At 29.6% G+C, this 22994-nt stretch overlaps 2 protein-coding genes across 18 annotated transcripts; both read left to right on the top strand.

Moving 5' to 3' along the window:
- The first annotated feature begins 1816 nt into the window (after positions 1–1816).
- On the top strand, positions 1817–8508 carry LOC111296291 (Protein kinase superfamily protein). 16 transcript variants are annotated; one of them, XR_016346855.1, is made up of 14 exons: positions 1817–2131; positions 3261–3410; positions 3487–3544; positions 4225–4305; positions 4411–4482; positions 4572–4816; positions 4929–5000; positions 5650–5766; positions 5842–5923; positions 6086–6132; positions 6739–6820; positions 6901–6985; positions 7125–7224; positions 7947–8508. XR_016346855.1 is itself a non-coding variant. In XM_089769145.1 (14 exons), the coding sequence occupies exons 3-13, from the start codon at positions 3382–3384 to the stop codon at positions 7206–7208; spliced, it is 969 nt and encodes a 322-aa protein (XP_089625271.1). In that variant the 5' UTR covers positions 2005–2131; positions 3010–3095; positions 3261–3381; the 3' UTR covers positions 7209–7224; positions 7947–8508. The 16 variants fall into 16 exon arrangements, 7 of the variants coding, with proteins under 7 accessions (XP_022746239.1, XP_022746238.1, XP_022746237.1 ...); XR_016346854.1 differs by having other exon boundaries at positions 6901–6990; XR_016346853.1 differs by having other exon boundaries at positions 1818–2131; positions 6904–6985; positions 8068–8508.
- A 1744-nt stretch (positions 8509–10252) lies between these two features.
- On the top strand, positions 10253–14873 carry LOC111296292 (histone acetyltransferase MCC1-like). 2 transcript variants are annotated; one of them, XM_089769146.1, is made up of 7 exons: positions 10277–10651; positions 10996–11071; positions 11290–11514; positions 11599–11743; positions 12065–12164; positions 12274–12502; positions 14519–14873. In XM_089769146.1, exons 3-7 carry the CDS (start codon positions 11393–11395, stop codon positions 14697–14699), a joined length of 777 nt encoding a protein of 258 aa, XP_089625272.1. In that variant the 5' UTR covers positions 10277–10651; positions 10996–11071; positions 11290–11392; the 3' UTR covers positions 14700–14873. The 2 variants fall into 2 exon arrangements, with proteins under 2 accessions (XP_022746242.2, XP_089625272.1); XM_022890507.2 differs by lacking the exon at positions 10996–11071 and having other exon boundaries at positions 10253–10651.
- Positions 14874–22994: the final 8121 nt, after the last annotated feature.

The following is a 22994-nucleotide window of genomic DNA, read 5'->3' as shown; positions in this document are numbered from 1 at the left end:
TCTTTGGAGAATCATCATTGATATCACATGAATAATCTTCAAAAAATTTAAAGGAGGTCTGGATAATATATTTGGGAAGACATTATCATTTCTTTTTATACGTATTATGATGAATGAATACTTTGAAAACTATTGAGAAAGTCTGAGTAACTATATGTTTGATATATGCTTTTTCTTAAAATTGAACATTTGTTCAAAAATTAACATATTTAGTTCCTACAATCTGTACTTAAACTTTTAAGGTATTTAATATTATCAAATCATGAAAAGATATATTATAATTTGAGAAGACTGTAAAAATGACTATTCTAACATTGAGCATTGTTTTAAAATATTATTATATTATGAATATTAAATTGATATAAAATATAATAATTATAATATTAAATATACGAATATATTTGTTTAAATTAAATGTTTAAGTGATTACTTAATTTTATACCACAAATTAAATGTTATTGACTTATAATAATTTATGATCTTTTTAAACAAAAATAAGATTATGAAACACACATCCCTTTAAATTGCACAACTAAAAAAAAAAAAAAAGAAAATCAAATTTATTATTGAGTTGGAAAAAAATCAAATTTAGTTGTTGAACTCATAAAGAAATTTTTAACTTTTAACTTTTTTTTTTTCTTTTTTTTTTTTTCTATCATTCTTCTCTCTATTAAATCTTCCTCACAACCCTTTTCTTTAATTTTTCAAATTTTCCATATCCACTATCGTTACAACCCAAACAAATCACAATCGAACAGTAATCTCTTTAAATCCAAACATATCTTTAAAGATTAATCATTTTTCTTTCACCTAATGAAATCCTTTTTCTCTCTAAATCCCAATTCATCCGTCGCTAACCAAGCTAATTTCATGCACGTCATCATCCAACCGGAGTCAAACCCTTATGGAGGAGAACTTCTAGCAATCTCAAAAAAGAAGATTCTAATACTAAAATTGGGATGAAATTGCTATGCAATGTGAAGGCAATTTTAAATAAGACAAAGATGAGAGCTTTAGTAGTGGACAAGGAGTGATAAGCTATGATGGTGAAATTTTTTTCTATGGAGCTCCATGTTTAATGGTTGATTTTTTTAGTTTTGCATTTTTTTTTGTTAGATTTTTTTTTTTTTTTTAGGTTTTGGTTGATTTTCATGAATTATTATATTCAAAGAATCAACTTCATTTCAATGATCTAATAACAGAAAATTAAATTAAAAAAAAAAAAAAAACCTATAAAGCTTAAGAATGACATGACCAAAGCCACCAAAAAAACCCTTTAAAATGCTAACTTGAACCATTTATGAAAAAGAGAAATAAAACATTTAATTTTAAATAACTATTCAAAAATTTAATTTCAAATGGAGCACTTATCCATTTCAAAAAGATATGCATGACAAGGAATAACATCAATTATGATATATTTTTTTTATCTCTTAAATATTGCAAGCAATTATGAGTAATTATTAAAAATAAAACATGTTGCAATCATACAAAATGATTTATTAAGTTCAAAATTTTTTACTTGTATAGTAATTCTTAATTACATATAAAATTTATATTATCTTTGTAATTTTTGTTTTCGATAAATTAATAAGATAATATCATATAATTTATAATTTATTTATAGTAATAAAATTTATAAATTAAGATACATAAACTATAAAAATTTATTAATAATTACATGATTTATTGATAAAATATTAAAATTTTAATTTTAATAATCAAAATTTAAAATTTGATCACTCGATATAAAAAAAAATTCTTAAAAATTTGAAAAAATAATGCATACCAACCATAAAAACAAATCTTATCCTTTGGACCGCCATTTTCTTGTTCATAGCATTTTCATCTTCAGATTAAAAAAAAAAAAAAGCAGCTCCGCTCCTCTGAGCTTAACAAGGGAAACAGCCATGCTCTTTACCACACCCGATTTCTTCTGTTCTTCTACTTCTATGCTTTTTTCGCTTTTTCGAAAACCCACCGTTTTCCTTTCGGAAAAACCGCGAGTGAGCAGCTGGGTGAATCGTCGAACTCGGTCGAGTAGGCTCTGTACAGCGAGTCTTATTACCAGCCCCGACTCATTCGAAGTGGGCCGACTAATTGGTAGCTATGGTTTCATGAATGTTACTAGGTAATTCGGTTTTCTTCGTGAAAATTTTTTCTACTTCTATCCTCTGTTTGGTTCCTGGAAAAATAAATGAGAAAAAGAAAAGGAATTTGAGTCATTGCTTCTTGTTTTCTTTGTAATTTTCAGGCATTTGGGTGTTGATATTTAATGTTTTTCGTTTCTTTTATTTAACTTTATTGGGTAGTTAAACGTTCAAGCATTAGTCAAAAGGCGAGTAGTTTCTGTTTGGTTCTGTGAAACTGAAAGATAACAAAAGAATAGAAAATTTTGGATTTTGTGTTTCATTTAATTGCCAAGAAAGTGTGGGAAAAATGAGAAATGTCATTGTATAATTCTTAGTGAACACGTCGAACATTTTAAAAATCATCAAAGATAGATGTTAATTTCGATGAGGTTCAGGAGCACATGAATGTTACTAGGTATTGTTTTAAGGTGACCTCTAGTTTCTGTTTGGTTGCTGAGAAAAGAAAGGTAAAGAATTTTGGATCAATGTGCTTTCTCTTCTATGTAATTTTGGTTGCCAAGTGCTCTTTACTTTTGTTGCATAGAAAGTGACAACATTTAGAAGAGTGGAAGAAATTGGGTTTATGTTTCACGGATGTTCCATTTGGTACTTAACCTTCCAGTTGCTTGCCAAGGAAATATTGCAAAACAATAAGGTAAAAAGAAGGGCGAGTCTGATTACTATGATTGTTACTGCTTGCTGTTCTTTGATGGAACAAATCAATTAGTTATCTGAACCTCACTGCGGTAGATAATTTTGTTTATGCACATGCATGTATATGTCAGGTTCCTAGCAAAGGAACTTTAAGCTTTTCCTTTTTTATTTTTGGTGAATCGATGGTGATAGAAATCAAACTTAGGTTTTCATTCTTGAATAGTTTGCTCCTAAAGTTAGGATCCTCAAATACTGAAGCCAGTACTCAGTGTGTTCTTTCCCTTGGTTTAGGAAGCAGCAAAGGAAAATGTAAGATGCAATTTTCTTTCTTTCTTTCCTTTTTCTGTTTTATGGTTTCTAAATGAGGTTTTGAATCTGCGATTGGAAAGCATTATTCTTAATTTCTTGTTAAATTTTGGTTTTGATACAAATTTTATTGAAAGATGACATGGAAAAAGGTTTGAAATTTTCCAGCTATTCAGGGTTCCAATCAGGGGCAGATCTTGAATATTCATCTGGAGACTTGGGGCAATTAAGAGTTCAAGATGTTGGAGAAGGGAGTGTAAAAATCAGGTGCATTTCTACCAATACAAGCATGCACATGGACACAAATAAGCAGAAAATGTTAGCTACTGTTAATGAAACTTGCAGAATCTTTTCCTTCTTCCTACTGATGCCATTCATGGCAGTCCATCTGCAGGCTTTATGAAGGAAGAATAGCTCAGGGTCCATTTAAAGGCACACCAGTGATCTTTAAGGTGATATTATTTATATATTTTCCTCAATAATCACCCATTTTATCATCCATAGTTTCACATGGTAGAACAAAAAGTGAGTATATCACACATTTAACATGAAATTAACTTTGTGTTTAATATTTATTTTAAAATTCTATCCTGATCTATGCTTTAGAGTTCTTTATAGGTGACACTTTGCTGGGACAAGTTATTAGGATTCTTTTTGTGTCAATTGTAAGCACTGGGTTGATCATTCCATACAAATAGAAAGAAAGTATCTGAATAACTTGTCGTTGTGGGGCATAGCCTTTGAATTAATGTACCATAGCATCATTATGTGGAGTTTAAATGATTGGAAGTTAATTTTGTCCACCAAATTTTCTCTAAAGCAATGTGAGAAGTTTTGTTGATATCCTTTTCATTATTCATATTTCAAATTAACTCTTGAGAGTGGAGACTTAATTGCTTGCTGATATTGTTTATATATCTAGACCCAATCTCACCATATAAGTGGAAGATAGCTGTCTGAAAATGGCAGAAAATAGCCTCTTTGCCTGCATTTAGTGTTAGCTCATCTGCCACACAAAGAACCAACAAAAATCTCTAATCTAAATTGGATCACAAATTAGGCTCATAGACCATATGGTATTGTTAACCATTTGATTATTATATTCAATTTACTAAAACTTTTGGCTATGAAGGTTTACCCTGGACAACGAGCTGCTGGTATTGAGGCTGATATGATGGCGGCCAATGAACTCAATGCTCATGCTTTCCTCCAGGTAAAATGAAGTGGAACAATAAGTGTATCTTGATAATTGCAATTTATTAGTCTGAAGGTTAAAGGAATGATACTGATTTATCTTGATTAAGCACCTGTTTAACAGAGCAGTTCTGAAGGTATATGTAAGAATCTTCTGTTACTTCTTGGTGGATTTGAGACAAAAACAGGGGAGCAGGTCTGTCATTTCATATAAACTATATATGAGTTGTCAAGTTGCTTTTTCCTTTTAGTAACTTTAGAAATAAAGTACTTTGTTCTGTACAGTGGCTTGCCTTCCGCGATGATGGTAAATATAGTGCAGCGGACTTTGCCAAATTAACTAGTGAGAAAATATTGAGAGCCCGTTCTCTAAAAGAGAAGTCTTGGAATCCTTTTGAGCAAGAGCAAGCATTTAAACGCAGAACATACTTTGTCATTAGGCTATTCCAAGGTGCTATGAGTGGTTTAGCCTATATGCATAATAATGAAAGACTGCACCAGAGTCTTGGACCTGCTTCTGTTGTACTCAAGTATTGTGTTTGACAATATTCATTTGATGTCTGGATTTATCCTCCTTAAAAGAAGATTGGTTTATTCTGCTCACTTTAAAGTTTAATCTTCCTTTTTATTGAATGATGTCAGTACAATAGTAGAAAGAGATGCTGCTTATCTAGTTCCAAGGCTTCGAGATCTAGCCTTTTCGGTTGACATCAGGTAATGCTATGTTGTTCTTTGTCTTTTCTACTTCCACCACTCTCCCTCCCCCTATCTCCTAGAAAGATGTAATCTGATTTTCATTATGAGGCAGTTCCGCAACCCAGGGCAAAGGTTTTACTTTATTCCCTAGGATAGATTGGTTTATTCATTGTTGGCTAAATAGTTAACAGCCAACTGATCTAACAATCCCCTAAGCCAAGATATATCTTTGTCCTATAGATGGCCATTGCATAATCATTACATGTGTACTAAATCATGGTAGAAAGAGTGAGATATTGACAGAAGGGACTCAGTTTTTAGAGAAATTTTGAATATTTTAGATTAATCTCCTTTTGCATGACATTACAATGGATGGTTGTTTGACCTAAAGGCGGATTGGACCCCTAGCTTTTAAAGCTATAATATGATACTTCTGAAGGCTGCAAAAAAAATCACCAATCTTGTTGAGAATAAGGTTAATATTCCCTTTATATAAGCATGTATGTATCATCTATTTAAAATAAAAAGTACATCTTAGTTCCCTCTTTGCGAATTAGAGTTTTCTTTTGAAAAGAAGGGAAATACATCATTAAATATTGCATGGCATTGCTTTAATTTTTCAACATAGAGCTATTTATATTCAATAATATGGCATTTTGCTTTCTAGGTTTTCATATTTGGAAGAAGGTCCTAGCACATTCTTAGAGGATCTTTGGAGAAGGGCATCTTCTGCTGGTGCATTGACACCTATGGAGAGAAGAGCCTTTGGAATTGCAGATGACATGTAATATTTTGATTTTGGTGGCACTCTATCGGCTATTTATACCAAATATTAATTTGTTTTGTTGTCTCTAGACAGATATGAAGCAGGTCTTCTTTTTGCATACTTGGCTTTTGTTCCATTTTGTGAAGCAGGGATCATGGATAGCCTTTCAGTGCAAGTAACCAATAGTTATATCATTACTTCCTTTTAAAATGTTTTGGTTCTGCCCATTGTATATAAGCATGCTTCAGAAAAATAAATTAATTAATAAAAAATGAGCAATTCTCTGACCGAACTAATTGTCATTTCATGTATTAATTGTCATTTCATGTATTGTCAGCGGCTTTTGGAAAGCACTTTCAAACTCGATCTCATGGCTACAAGAGAGTAAGCCTTTCAAATCCTCAAAACAAGTACTGCTTGTACTGAGAGGCATACTGTTCCATTTTATTATCACATGATCATAATACTAGTCAGTTTATCGAACAATGAAGTGTTTAGTGCCTATTTGTTAGGACAGCATCTTTTGATTATTTGGTAGTATACTATTGACTGCCTTCAGAAGTTCTATAACTTGTAAAAAATATCACCCCCTTAATGACTTAAAGGAGGAAGCAGTCACATAAAAAGGCTGAAAGGACTTGATTTTCATGTACACCACAAATTTGGATGCACTTTTTTTTTTCTAATTTATGAGGCAAAAGTTCAGAAGTTTTCCCTACATGTAGGTTATTTTGGACAGCCATGGAGAAATATAAAATGATTATCTCTCTCTTTCTAGACATGACTTGTGAGAAAATGAAAAACTTCATTTCAGGGTTTCAAATTTTCATTTTAGCTAGTGGAATCAATGTCCAAGTCGTATCCTTGTTTCAGCCATAACACATTATTTGTTCTGCCAAACCATTTATTCCTCTTTTTCAGCTGCTTTAAGTTTGACTAACTACCTCCATTTTACCCTTATTTTTTATTCTTCTGTGTTTATGTGTGCAGGTATTGTTTGGCAGATGACCGGTTGTTAGAAGCTGTCAAATTTCTAGATCTTGGTGATGGTGCTGGTTGGGAACTACTTCAGGTTAGTTGCAATCTGAAATTTATATTACATACTTTCCTCTTCTCTATCAAGTAGCATAATTTGTCATTTTTTGTGACTAGTAGGTGTGTTAAAAAATTTATCCTAAAGCATGGTCAAAGAAGGTGCTAGCCCGTAGAGGAGGTTAATAACCAGAAAATACCTGGAGTAAAGTATTAATTTTGTTTAATTTTATTGAACTTTAGTAAATATGATATGGATCTTTTTTACCTTGAGTAGGTTCATAGCCTTGTTATCTATTATCTTTATTGCAATTTGGCTCTAATAGATTTTCATCTCCTTGCAGGCAATGCTCAATCCAGACTTTCAAAAACGGCCAATTGCAGAAGCTGTTGTCAATCATCGATTCATGACTGCTAATGTTTTTTGAGTTCCAATGATTTAAGGTACAGTGTACATAAAATGTTATAGTCATCACATATTTCATTAAATGAATTTAACAATGTGTTTTTCATACCAATTTATACATTTACTTATATGAGGACTCATTCTCTGTTTTTATGATTATCTAATCACCATAGGTAGATGGTCCTAGGAATTTTTTGCTTGTCTACTTATATTTTTAGGTTTGGATTTTGAAGATGAGAGTTCATTAAATTTTTTATTTTGTATGGAAAGTGTGGTCCACCGAGGAAAAGTATTTAGATTGAGTTCTCAATATCATTCGAAATTGGACTTTTCTGACAGTGTTGGAGATGAATTTCTTTTTGTCTATGCAAAAGATCCCACCTAACTCTTAAGTGATGAGTCTGATGACAATATCATCTTGAACAAACCTCTCAGTCTTCTTCAGTAAAATTATGCTATTGGATTACTGTCAATAGTAGTTTCCTCTCAAATGAATGCTATATGTGTAATTGTTAAGGAACAGTTCCCAATAGGCCAATACCACCCTACATTTCTTGAAATATATGCTAAAAGTTGATCATAATTAGGAAAAAAAATATTATAAGCAAATGTATACCAGCTATTTGCATCTTCCTTTTATGTCTCACAGACCTTGAGGGATGAGCTTCACTTTATTAATTTTCTGCACATACATTTATGCTCTGCATTTCTGCCTTTGTGATTGGAAGTTGTTATTTATTGGTGCTTCACCTTTTGTAAGGAAAGTAACACCAATAGTCATGTCAAAGTAGAGAAGAAACAGAAGAGAAAGACCATGCTAACCTAAATGCCCGTGTAAGTATGGCTATGGACTTTACTTATTGTATGCATATGTGTCACAGTGGTCGCCTTTTGAAGGTTATTAAAATGGTAAGATGGAAGTCTGATTGAGCTTCAAGGGATGAAGCTGGAGATGACGAAAATGTTGTCATATAAACCATATACGACTACGAGTTGTGAATATGCTTTTTTTCCTTTTGGGGTATGTTTGATTAAATAGATTTGTTCTGTACCCTTACCCTGGCTTGCCATTGGAGAATGTTGTGAGGCAGATTATTCTAATATAACGAATGAGAAAATATCAAGAGCTCATTCTGTAGGAGAAAATTCTTGCTGTCTTTTGAGCAAGAGCAAACAATTAAATGCAGAACCAGGTGGCGGGGTGGTTCAAGAATGTTGGACCAGCTTCTGACGCTCTCATGTATTAGGTTTGAGAACATTCATCTGAAAGTCAGGATTTGTCTTGTTTATATGACAATAGAATTGTTTGTTTTTTCATTGCATGATAAGTTAATCAAGGCCTTTGTTCATTGATGGTTGTGTTAAATGTCGAGGGATATGCTGTTATCCCAAGACTTGGAGACCTAGCATTTTATTTTTTAACAAAAGAAGCCGTAATCTGAAATAAAGAAAAAAGTTATAGGTATTGAGATTTAAACTTTAGATTGATTGAATGTCATCTCGTAAAAATGATTATATGAATCAGTCAAGTTTTCCGTTTGAAATCTAGCATTTTTTATTGACAGATAATGTATATTTTTTATTGACAGATAATGTATATTATTTTATTTATGGCAGGAAAAGTTATGTATAAAATTGACATCGGGTCGGGTTCAAGACGGGTTTTGCTTGTCCCGAATTCGATCCGATTTTATGTGTTATCAAACTCGAATTCGATTTTACTTGAATTTTTTTTGTTTTTCCATACTCGAACTCAATTCCGACCTTATATTATATAAACCGCATTCGATCTAATCCGAATTAAAATTAATAAAATATTATTTTTAAAATATAAATATTTAAAAATATCATTATATAAATATATATAAATAAAAAATTAAATAATTAATTAAAAAATAATTTTTTATATAATATTGAATCGGATCGAATTTGTTTAAAATTTAAATTTGATTTCGATTGTTTCATAATTTTATTCGATTTGATTTGATTCGAAACTTAAATTTCAAAAAAAAAATCGATTTTGTAGTGTCAGATTGGATCAAAATTCGTTAGAGATGGGATAAATTATCAATTCTAGTTATGTACATATTATTTTAAGATTATTTGTAAATATTGAAAGAGGTTTGTTGGCGGGGGTACCAAAGATCGTAATTTCTGATGAAGCTTAGCATAGACATGATATTTAATTTTAATTTTAATTTTTTATATTTGAGATTATCAAATATTGAATTCTGATATTAAAATCAAACATTATACTAATTTATCACTGTTGTTGACAATCCATTCAAATTTCGGTTCATACACGTGTTACTTTTATTTTTTTTATTTATTTGTTCTTTATTTTTTATTGATTTTCTATTTTTGTCTATCCTATTTTTTTTTTATTAAAAACAGTTAAAAAAAAAAATCGATCATATCAAACATAGCTGGGAAATTTGCACCTCGATTGCCCTCAGTCTTCTTGTTGATTGTTTAAAATATGAAGTGGTCTTCACCATGTACACTTTATTCCACAATTTATCAAAATTATGACTTAAATATTACTAAATAGCAAGATCAATGCCACTATCTTATAAGTCAAATGTTGAATTATAGTTTTAATTATTGATTTTTAGATTAAAAAAATTAACAAAAAAGTAAAAAATTATCGCATGCATTATTAGAATATCCAAAAATCAATAAAATTAAAAATATTATATCATAATAATTTGTATTTATAAATTTATCAAAAAATATTTAAAATTATTTTTACATATATTTTTAATTAAAAATAAATAAAAATAATTTTTTTCTTAATCTAATAACATCTAAAGCTAAATTTAAATATCTAATCATATAAAATTATATTAATTTCAATTAGATCTAACAATTTATATATTTTTATAATATAAAATATTAAAATTTATATATTTATGTAATATTTTATATAATTTATTAATTATAATTTATATCAATATAAAAATATAAAATATATTTACCTATTTTATTAAATTTATATATAATTATTATTAAAATTTTAAATATTTTATCATATTATTATATGGTATGTTAAATTGCTTGCATGTTATTTCAAAGAATATAAATTATTCTAAACTTTTTTTTTATGCCGAAGATAGGGATACCTTTCACGTGGAGTTTCTATAGCTTAAAAATCTAATTGAAGAATCTAGTCATTTACTTCTAGTTTATCTCATTGTTTCATTTATTTGATTTTCAAACTTTTTAAACAGGACTCTAATTCATCAACAATCATCAACAACACTCAAAAAAACCAATTATCAAGAAGACAAAATCCCCGGGTTCGGTCTCCGGTCGCATGTTTCTCAGTCGTTTCCCTTTGCCCCATTTCAGTGGTCAACAAATAAAATAAAAAGACAAAACGCCTTCTGTTTAACCCTTTGAATTCCCACGATCCTTTTCCAGTTCTTCACGCTGTGATCTTTGTTCTAGCCTGAGATTCTCCGGGTATGTAACTGTCCTCTCTTTTACAAAATTTTCAATGGCTTTTGAATGGTTTTGTTTGTAGTTTTGCTGTTATGAATATATGGTCTTTGTTCGTTGGATCTTTTTCTAATTTACTGATTTGGGTTCATTTCCAACTTGGGTTTTGGAGTGTTAATCCTTTGGTTCCTGGTTTTGGGGTATTTGGAATTTTGGGTTTTGTTTTGTTTGGTTTTTAGACAAAAAATAAGGAATTTGAGTGATGAGTTTAGAAAGCAATTTAAAAGGGAATACCCTTTTAATCGTTAATTCTTCAAAAAGATCGTTTGATTTTGTATTAAAAAATAGTTTTTACTTTTGGTTTTCAGATGTAAAAGCAAATATCAAAAGTAACAATTACACAGTTCAATCACATCATGTGAAAAATTGCTTGATGTTGTAATGGTAAGGCTGTTAAGTTTTCAAGTTAACTATCAGTTTTTTTTTTTTTTTACCTAAAGTTTTCTAATGTTGTAAAGAATGGTGTACTAGCTATAAAAGGAAGGGACCTTTTTCTCCCTGTTGTGTCTGTGGGTTGTGATTTTGTGTTTTTCAGCTGGGGTTGTGGCATGGGATGTATTTGACATCAGAAGGAACTAATGGAATGTGAAAATTTCTATCAGTTTTCATGGAGTGCTGGATGGCGATTGCAGCTGATGCTGCATAAATGGAAGGAGGAATTTTTTTACAATTTCTCAATATTTATCCCATCTTTCTTGGGGATTAATGATACAATCCTCGATGGTGAACCCCAAAATCTCGCATCGTCCTACCATCTGCTACAGGCCCATCCAACCATCTGATTTAGAGATTTTAGAGCAAATCCACAGTGACTTATTTCCTGTCAGGTAGGACATGCATCTGTTTTCTACTGAGGGTCTTCAGTAAATAGTATTTCTTGCATATTCAAGCAAAGGTATTGATCTCTTCAGGTACGAGTCTGAGTTTTTCCAAAATGTTGTGAATGGACGTGATATTGTGTCGTGGGCAGCTGTTGATCGCAGTCGACCCAATGGTAAAAGTGATGAGCCTATTGGATTTGTTACTGCAAGAATTGTACTGGCAAAGGATAGTGAGGTGTGTCATCTATGTGCCTAAGTGTATATAATGCATTAATGGCTTTTTATTGGTGGTTGAATTGTTGCTTAAGCAGAGCCTTAAAATGTTTGAATAAGTAGGACCCATTAATATAAAAGTTGTTTGTTGTGATTCTGTAAAGGAATAGATTCAATCTTGAATATTATTGTGGAAAAATAATGGTGACATTCAAATTTTTGCTTCTGTTTTTGGGTTTCAAATATTTGTCCTTTTTTTTTATAAAGTATTTGAATGTTTGCTTCTGGTTGATAAATTGTTTCTAAATCATGCAATTCATTTCAACCAACACCTTCATTGCAGATAGCGGATTTGCTCAGCTATGACTCAACAAAGGTGGATCAAACATTAGTATATATTCTGACACTGGGAGTAGTAGAAGCTTACAGAAATCTTGGCATAGGTAGGAGCCTTTTTCTCTAGTAATGCTTCTTCTTTCTCCTTTTCCTTTTCCATTTTTTTAAATTTGTCTTCACCCTATGACCAAAATTTGCTTGGCTTTGGATCAACAGCTACAGCACTTATCCATGAGGTTATTAAGTATGCATCGAGCATCCCAGTATGCCGTGCAGTTTACTTGCATGTGATTTCATACAATAATCCAGCCATTCATTTATACAAGAAGATGTCATTCAAGTGTGTGCGGAGGTTGCAGGGGTTTTACTTCATCAATGGTCAGCATTATGATTCATATTTGTTCGTTTACTACTTAAATGGCGGTCGTTCTCCTTGCTCACCATTGTAAGTCTAAAATGTACCTTTTGATCATACTTGTTACCATATAAAAATATAAAACTTCTAAGTATTTTATAATAATTACTGAGCCTGCTAAAGAGAAACAGGGCAGAGTTGGTAGAGAACTAGGTTTTACCCTTACTTTTTAATTGATCATTACAACTACCACTATGGGGAGTACATAGCAATTTCAAAATCAGGACATACAACTGGAAAAAGAGAGGTGACAAGTTGAACAGAAAATATTTAGGGCCATGCTCAACTTTCTGTTCAGTCAACTAAGAGATTGTCTGGAGGTGTGGTGGGAACCCCCTTGCACTGCATTTCCAAATGAAGCATAAGAAACATATTGCTTTTGCAGTGCGGTAGATGGTTTTCACACCTTTACTGTTATTAAAGTTCCAATTATCACTGTATCTTTAGGAGTGATAAATAGGATTCAGTTCCTACGGTATTACCAGGACTTGGGAGGGTGTTATTTTAAATTATGAATTTCAAACCGGACAGCTATTCTCTCTTTTTCACATTCTAAATGAGGTGTATATATGATTTCGTCAATAGAGGCATCGACCAGAGATTGCTTATGCTCCATGAACAAATCTTGCTATTTTTTTGGGAACGTAAATAGGGTTTCTGACTCCAATCATGGCATAGAATACCCTATTATAATGTTTGCTAGATTGGTAAAGATACCAACCCTTCTACTAATTTATTTGGATCCTAATTACTGATTATCTATAACCTTTAAGACCTTTTTTAAATGAGATACAATAAGCCTGCATAAATCTTGCATAAAGAAATATGAAAGCAGGAACAGAAGGAAGTCATTGTTTTCATCTTCAACTTTGTTTTTCCTTGAGCTTCTTGTGTCCTGAGTGGAATATGGTTATAACATTTTTTATGCGATTTTATGTAGGAAATAGGATGCTTAAGATTAAATGATTATCAAGATTGAGACAGCCAAAGTGGTTTAAATTTTTTATGTGATTAATTTTAAATATTCTATGGTCTGTTGCAGTAACAATGAAATCTTAGTTTTGAGGCTTTTGGCTTAGGATGTTCTAAGCATTTTCTTTTTATTTATGTGGTCCTGTTCAGATTACGCTTTTAGTCTTTTTATTATCAATTAGTCTGAGTACAAATTGGGAACAATTTATGAGAATTTTTCAGGTAATTAAGCTTTTGAGATTGTAGATTTTAAATTAAAAGTTTACCAAAGTTTTTATACCTAGCAATAGCATTTTATCTTTTCTGTCCCTTGGAATGTTCAAGAATTGGTTCTCTTTTGTCTGGTATGTTTGAATTTGATGTGTTTGAGGCCCAGTCACTGCCAGGCTGTGTGAGGTTTTCTATTACTTATTAATCTTCAGTTACAATAATGTGGCGGTGCTTTTCTTCATCATTGTAATCTTTGTCATCCACTGACCATGTAATCCTAGAGAATCAGAATGCAGATCAACTTTTTGCCCTGGCTGTGGGTGTTCTACAAAGTAGTCATATTAGCTTTATTCCTAATATTTAGGAAGGTCTTTGCTTTAGCATAGGCTAGAAAGGAGCATTCTCACAACATCATCATCATTTCTTAATCTAGAAAAACCTAAAAGTTTGCAATAAGACAGCCTGATTTTTGTCAAGATGGTTCTCATTCTGCTGCTATGATAGCCAGACTATAATCAGACGAGTCTATAACGAGGCAAAATTATGCTATATTCATCTTGTCGCTTTGCAACAATAGTGCGAGACCTTTTAGTCGATCACGGTTGAAATCTTCAATTTCCTAGCAAGATTCTACTTTGGGTTGTTTCTTGAATTTCTCTATGATAGCATCTCAGCAGCTGGGATATTAAATATTTTGATTAGTACCAAAAAAAATTAAAACATTTTGCTTCCATCTGTTTTCTTCTCCCATTCCTAGCATTGCATTAGATGATATTTGCTGCTAACCAAACTACTTTAAAGAGTTATTTTTTCAGATGGATAAATGTTTTTGTGAAATAACTATTCTAAACCTGTGTTCCGCAGAGAGCTTGTCACATTTGTTGTGAATTGCATGAAGACTGGTCTGAAGTCTGTGGCTGCAAAGCTGATAAAGAACGAAGAGAAGGGGGTGAGACAGCCTAAACTTAAAGAAACTAGACGTCTCATATCGACACAAAATAAGAGAATGATTAAAACTGAGAGTTCTGGAGGTGAGTATGTTTAGTAAGTATAGTAGCTGTGGTTGAAATCTTCCAAGTGAAAAAAAAAAAAAAAAATTCAATGACTGTTCCCTAAAACTAAAGGAAATAAGAAAGAAAGAGAAAATTGTTACCTTGTAATAGCTTTTGTATTGGTAAATAAATGGTTATTCTAATGTGCTTTTTATTGAATTTCTCTATTTGCTGTGTTGTGGCTTCACTTATGCTGAATGGAATTCAATCTCTTACCTTTGGAATTGGATTGATTTTGGAAGAAATTTTAATCTCTATAGGAGAATTAAGAAAGTAATCCTCAATTACCATATTGAATATAGCTTTAGTATTTATTTAGGGATATGTCATGAATGGCCTCTAGTAAAATATTTAATATGATATTTAAATTTAAAAAATTTTTAATATGATATTTGAATTATAAATATATTGATTAATATATTTTTTGAAGGGTTATTTATTCGTCACGTGTTATTATTTAGAATTAATTATGTTAGAGATTAATATCATATTAATTAAAATATTCATAGTTTAGGTATTATATTAAATATTTTTAAATTTCGAGTATATATTAAACATTTTACTGTAATTTAAGGATCGTAACTTCATTTCCTTATGGTCATTGATTTCATCACGGGATTGTTTGACATTCTTATTTTATTTTTCAATGCTCATAATTCAAATAGATAACTTTTAGTAATCCCCAATTACCATATTGAATATAAATTGTTTTATTCATGTAAATATTAACGATGTTCACAGAATGAGTCAACCATTTCTTGGTTCATAGTGTCAGCTTTGTTAATAAAACAGAAAATTTTCTATTTTGTGAAAATGATTATCCAACCTTCCTTTTTTGGTCAAAATCTACTACAAAGCATTTATCTTGACATATATTCTTTGGTGAAACAAATTGATTTTAAACACTCAACACATATTTACACACTCATATAAATATATATATATATATATAATTGATTTGTTTTTATCTTTTTTTTTAATTTCCAAATTACATATTTTTTTGTAGAAATTTTTTCTGTGATTTGTTTTTGGTGTAATTGCACGGGGAGCAATAAATTTTGGATTAAAATTTCCTCTTTTACGTTTTATATATTTTAATTTAGCTCCATCAAGAATGATCATATCTAGTTATTTTACTTACTATTTCATATCTTGATTCAATTGAGGATCACATCATTTAAAACTTGACATCTCAAGTCTCACGATCTTAATTTTCATTAGACAAAATGGGATTTATAAGTTAATGATTTTTATCAAATCTATGAGCAATAAAATTTGTTTTTTTTTTTTTTTGAAAAATTCTTTGTAAGTCAATACATAAACCATTCTATTAAAGATTTTAGATTTTGGTAATTTAATAAATGTTAAGATGATTTTAAACACATCACTACCCAAGTTTATGCACAAAGCTTAAACTTTTCAATTTTTTTCCTTGAGTCATAATTATTGAAAAGATCATATCCCATCAATACCTTTGTTTGACATATTGATTTATGCAACATTTTTTTTTCTTTCATTACTCCAAATTTTTCCTTTACCACATGTTGGGGTAAATGTACCAAAAAGCTAAATTATTCAAAATTTTCAACATCTTTTGATCTGGATGGCATTCATTCATTTCTTGTTAAATGGAGATTATATAAAAATTAGGTGTGGGTTGTAAAAATGAAGATTGTTACATTATGACTTCATTTGATATAATAAGATGATACATTTTGAGCTTGAGTTGTAAAAAAAAAAAAAAGCAAAGAATTGATTATAACATCATGCATATAAGGTATTTAAATTATTTCAAAATCAAAAAGTAAAAAAAATCTTCTCCCAAAAATTGCAATTCAATAGAGATATTCATATTTGATATTATAAATAATCATATTTCATATTCTGTTCACAAAAAGAAAATATTCATTTGTTATCCCTTTTGAACCTATTAAAATTTTTTTTGAAGAAATCTTAAATAAAGATCCCCTTCCACCTAGAGGCAAGTATGAAAGATGATTTATTTAAGAAAGCATTAGATCCAAAGTTAAGGATAAAGAAAGAATGCTTACAATAAAAAAGCAGGTTCCAAAATTTTGGCCTTTGGTTAGAATGGAAATATGAAAGAAAAAAGAAAAAAAAATTAAATGAAAGAAATGAAAAAAGAAAGATGAAAAATGTGGAAAGGAAAATGTCTGTGAGAAAAGAAATGATCATTGATTTGATTATCTTTAAAAATATAATTTTGGGCCTATTTATCTTTTCTTTTAAAACCCCAAACATTAGCTTATGTTACATCTTTTGAAAGTATATTTTGATCAAGTGTTGATATCTATGTCGAAGAGGTTTTTTTTTTAGAAAATCACCATCACTTTTTTATTTTTGATGAATTTTGAGTTTTTAAATGTATGATAGAATAGTAAAGAAAAAGAAAAGGAAAAAAAGAAAGAAAAGAAGAAAGAAAGATTGAATGAAGCTCTATGGTGAAAACTCGAAAAAGAAATCTAAAGCAAGGTTGAAATTTTAAAAGCAACTAATGTAAGAAACATTAGAGAAAGGTATTTTGAATGAACCAACGAGAATAGAAAACTTTTAAAAAACCCAAAAAGATCAACCCAGTTTGAAGATTTATTCTAAAATTTGAGCTTTTCTTTTTTTCTTGAAAATTTTGAGTTTATCATAACTAATTTTGACATTTGTTAAAATATCATATTGAGAAATTAAAAGAGTACAAAAGTGAAATGTATTTTAAAAGATAACTTTTCCTTTGTGAGCCTAGACGAAGAAATAGTGATTTTCTTTTTCCCATATAGTGACAAAATCTTTTTTAGTAATTAAAATCTTAATGTGCCAAACTATTTTGTCCCTTTGGAAATATTAAGATGCAATTCACCTACTTCATTCTAGGTAGTAATCACTAGTTATCAATAGATCTAAGTGTCACATATTTTAAAAAGTAAATAGCATGCATGGTTCTTAAATTTTAGGTCAAGCTCTATATTGGTCCCTAACTTTAAAAAGTTCTAATTGAGTCTTCAATCGCTCAAAAGTATACCAATATAGTCTATTTGTCTGTTAAATCGTTTAAATTGATGAAAAATCTAATGTGACAAAACACAAATCCAGCATAACATTACACATAACCTTACAAATTTGCAGTACTGTGTAAGGTTAATATTTTGTCTTTGATTTTAAGCAAAAGAATTCTCAACCAAATGAGGAATCAAACAATTGGAGAGACAAACATTAGATCCAAAGTATGAAAGATGATTTATTTAAGAAAGCATTAGATCCAAAGTTAAGGATAAAGAAAGAATGCTTACAATAAAAAAGCAGGTTCCAAAATTTTGGCCTTTGGTTAGAATGGAAATATGAAAGAAAAAAGAAAAAAAAATTAAATGAAAGAAATGAAAAAAGAAAGATGAAAAATGTGGAAAGGAAAATGTCTGTGAGAAAAGAAATGATCATTGATTTGATTATCTTTAAAAATATAATTTTGGGCCTATTTATCTTTTCTTTTAAAACCCCAAACATTAGCTTATGTTACATCTTTTGAAAGTATATTTTGATCAAGTGTTGATATCTATGTCGAAGAGGTTTTTTTTTTAGAAAATCACCATCACTTTTTTATTTTTGATGAATTTTGAGTTTTTAAATGTATGATAGAATAGTAAAGAAAAAGAAAAGGAAAAAAAGAAAGAAAAGAAGAAAGAAAGATTGAATGAAGCTCTATGGTGAAAACTCGAAAAAGAAATCTAAAGCAAGGTTGAAATTTTAAAAGCAACTAATGTAAGAAACATTAGAGAAAGGTATTTTGAATGAACCAACGAGAATAGAAAACTTTTAAAAAACCCAAAAAGATCAACCCAGTTTGAAGATTTATTCTAAAATTTGAGCTTTTCTTTTTTTCTTGAAAATTTTGAGTTTATCATAACTAATTTTGACATTTGTTAAAATATCATATTGAGAAATTAAAAGAGTACAAAAGTGAAATGTATTTTAAAAGATAACTTTTCCTTTGTGAGCCTAGACGAAGAAATAGTGATTTTCTTTTTCCCATATAGTGACAAAATCTTTTTTAGTAATTAAAATCTTAATGTGCCAAACTATTTTGTCCCTTTGGAAATATTAAGATGCAATTCACCTACTTCATTCTAGGTAGTAATCACTAGTTATCAATAGATCTAAGTGTCACATATTTTAAAAAGTAAATAGCATGCATGGTTCTTAAATTTTAGGTCAAGCTCTATATTGGTCCCTAACTTTAAAAAGTTCTAATTGAGTCTTCAATCGCTCAAAAGTATACCAATATAGTCTATTTGTCTGTTAAATCGTTTAAATTGATGAAAAATCTAATGTGACAAAACACAAATCCAGCATAACATTACACATAACCTTACAAATTTGCAGTACTGTGTAAGGTTAATATTTTGTCTTTGATTTTAAGCAAAAGAATTCTCAACCAAATGAGGAATCAAACAATTGGAGAGACAAACATTAGATCCAAAGTATGAAAGATGATTTATTTAAGAAAGCATTAGATCCAAAGTTAAGGATAAAGAAAGAATGCTTACAATAAAAAAGCAGGTTCCAAAATTTTGGCCTTTGGTTAGAATGGAAATATGAAAGAAAAAAGAAAAAAAAATTAAATGAAAGAAATGAAAAAAGAAAGATGAAAAATGTGGAAAGGAAAATGTCTGTGAGAAAAGAAATGATCATTGATTTGATTATCTTTAAAAATATAATTTTGGGCCTATTTATCTTTTCTTTTAAAACCCCAAACATTAGCTTATGTTACATCTTTTGAAAGTATATTTTGATCAAGTGTTGATATCTATGTCGAAGAGGTTTTTTTTTTAGAAAATCACCATCACTTTTTTATTTTTGATGAATTTTGAGTTTTTAAATGTATGATAGAATAGTAAAGAAAAAGAAAAGGAAAAAAAGAAAGAAAAGAAGAAAGAAAGATTGAATGAAGCTCTATGGTGAAAACTCGAAAAAGAAATCTAAAGCAAGGTTGAAATTTTAAAAGCAACTAATGTAAGAAACATTAGAGAAAGGTATTTTGAATGAACCAACGAGAATAGAAAACTTTTAAAAAACCCAAAAAGATCAACCCAGTTTGAAGATTTATTCTAAAATTTGAGCTTTTCTTTTTTTCTTGAAAATTTTGAGTTTATCATAACTAATTTTGACATTTGTTAAAATATCATATTGAGAAATTAAAAGAGTACAAAAGTGAAATGTATTTTAAAAGATAACTTTTCCTTTGTGAGCCTAGACGAAGAAATAGTGATTTTCTTTTTCCCATATAGTGACAAAATCTTTTTTAGTAATTAAAATCTTAATGTGCCAAACTATTTTGTCCCTTTGGAAATATTAAGATGCAATTCACCTACTTCATTCTAGGTAGTAATCACTAGTTATCAATAGATCTAAGTGTCACATATTTTAAAAAGTAAATAGCACACATGGTTCTTAAATTTTAGGTCAAATTTTATATTAGTCCTTAACTTTAAAAAATTCTAATTGAGTCTTCAATTGCCCAAACATATATCAATATAGTCTATTTGTCTGTTAAACCGTCTAAATTGATGAAAAATATAATGTGGCAAAACACAAATCCAGCATAGCATTACACATAACTTTACAAATTTGTAGTACGTGTAAGGTTAATATTTTGTCTTTGATTTTAAGCAAAAAAATTCTCAACCAAATGAGGAATCAAACAATTGGAGAGACAAACATTAGATCCAAAGTATGAAAGATGATTTATTTAAGAAAGCATTAGATCCAAAGTTAAGGATAAAGAAAGAATGCTTACAATAAAAAAGCAGGTTCCAAAATTTTGGCCTTTGGTTAGAATGGAAACATGAAAGAAAAAAGAAAAAAAAAATTAAATGAAAGAAATGAAAAAAGAAAGATGAAAAATGTGGAAAGGAAAATGTCTGTGAGAAAAGAAATGATCATTGATTTGATTATCTTTAAAAATATAATTTTGGGCCTATTTATCTTTTCTTTTAAAACCCCAAACATTAGCTTATGTTACATCTTTTGAAAGTATATTTTGATCAAGTGTTGATATCTAAGTCGAAGAGGTTTTTTTTTAAAAATCACCATCACTTTTTTATTTTTGATGAATTTTGAGTTTTTAAATGTATGATAGAATAGTAAAGAAAAAGAAAAGGAAAAAAAGAAAGAAAAGAAGAAAGGAAGATTGAATGAAGCTCTATGGTGAAAACTCAAAAAAGAAATCTAAAGCAAGGTTGAAATTTTAAAAGCAACTAATGTAAGAAACATTAGAGAAAGGTATTTTGAATGAACCAACGAGAATAGAAAACTTTTAAAAAACCCAAAAAGATCAACCCAGTTTGAAGATTTATTCTAAAATTTGAGCTTTTCTTTTTTTCTTGAAAATTTTGAGTTTATCATAACTAATTTTGACTTTTGTTAAAATATCATATTGAAAAATTAAGAGAGTATAAAAGTGAAATGTATTTTAAAAGATAACTTTTCCTTTGTGAGCCTAGATGAAGAAATAGTGATTTGTTTTTTCCCATCTAGTGACAAAATCTTTTTTAGTAACTAAAATCTTAATATGCCAAACTATTTTGTCCCTTTGGAAATATTAAGATGCAATTCACCAAATTCATTCTAGGTAGTAATCACTGGTTGTCAATAGATCTAAGTGTCACATATTTTAAAAAGTAAATAGCATGCATGGTTCTTAAATTTTAGGTCAAATTATATATTGGTCCCTAACTTTAAAAAGTTTTAATTGAGTCTTCAATTGCCCAAACGTATATCAATATAGTCTATTTGTCTGTTAAACCATCTAAATTAATGAAAAATCTAATGTGGCAAAACACAAATCCAGCATAGCATTACACATAACCTTACAAATTTGTAGTACGTGTAAGGTTAATATTTTGTCTTTGATTTTAAGCAAAAGAATTCTCAACCAAATGAAAAATCAATTGGAGAGACAAATAACAAGTAATCAAAGATAGAAGCATTTAAACACACATTAAGCAATAAACAGGGGAAGTAATTCGGCAATAGACATTTAAGTAATTCAGCAACAAACTCAATTAGCATTCAAACCAAAAATTCATCAAACCCATACTTAGAAACCTACCAAATATCACCAATAAAAAAATCATCACCTAATTAATCCACGATCTCCAATTTAGCAAAAACCTACAACACCAACAAGCAAACCTAAAATCATCCATACTCACAACCTACAAGTAACTACACCTAATAATTGACCATAAGCTAAAGCAATTTGTAGAAAATCAAGAGTTATTAACCCAGAAAACATAACCTATTAAGATTAAATAAAAGCGAAATGCAAATAGAAAGGCATTGCAAAAAAAAAAGGTCTGACAGTAAAATTTTTCAAAGTTTAGTGGTTCTGTTTAGGTTTTCCAAACAGAAAAAAAAAGGCCAAGTTTGGTGAGATTTGGGTTGTAGCTGGGTCTTGGTTGGTAAAAAAAAAAAGGGATTTGAAAGAAGTTTTTGGTATAAGCACGAAGATCGACAGTGGTCACTAACGAGATTGACGGTTGACAACGAAAAAGTGGATAACTTCGTGATGGTAAACGTTGGCTTTTAGGTTAGTACTGTTGATATTGATTGGGTTTGAAAAAAAAAAGGAATTTAAAGAAATGTTGGACAAGAAAAGAAAGTTTAGAATGAAAACTAGAAGCTATTGCTTTAAAGTTTTTTACCCATACAAATGATGCTATTAGAGGTTGAAGAGAAACAGCCACACTTATTCAACCCAAGTAAAATGCCCACAATACATCTGTCATTGATTGTAAGGTTATGTGTCATGCCACACTAGATTTTTTTGTTAATTTTAGATAGTACAGCAAATAGAGAGACTATATTGATACATGTTTGGACAGTTAAGGACTTAATTAAATTTTTTTAAAAAATTTAAGGATCAATATAGAATTTGGTCTAAAATTTAGGGGCCATATGTGCTATTTACCCTATTTTAAAAGAACTGATACATCTTGGTCATAGAAAATTGTTATGTGAGGCATTTTTTAGATAGTTGTTACTATTTTTTTGGGAGATTTAAAAAAAATTCAAATTTAGGTTGTTGTCTATATGAATTTTAATGGATAGGAGAAATCTTATTTCCAAATCAATATGACAAGAGTTACCTTTTTAGGGTAACAAAAATATTTTGTTTTAATAATTGCATTTGCATCATTTGGTAAATGTACAAATCTTGGTTTTAATAATTACATTTGCATAATTGTTTGGATCATGCATTTGCATCATTTAAGAAATTT

This window comes from Durio zibethinus, chromosome 12 (assembly GCF_047325235.1).
Source record: "Durio zibethinus cultivar Kanyao isolate XHJ-2024 chromosome 12, ASM4732523v1, whole genome shotgun sequence".
NCBI lineage: Eukaryota > Viridiplantae > Streptophyta > Magnoliopsida > Malvales > Malvaceae > Durio > Durio zibethinus.
Note: the sequence above shows the minus strand (reverse complement) of the source record. Positions and strands in the feature narration are given on the sequence as shown.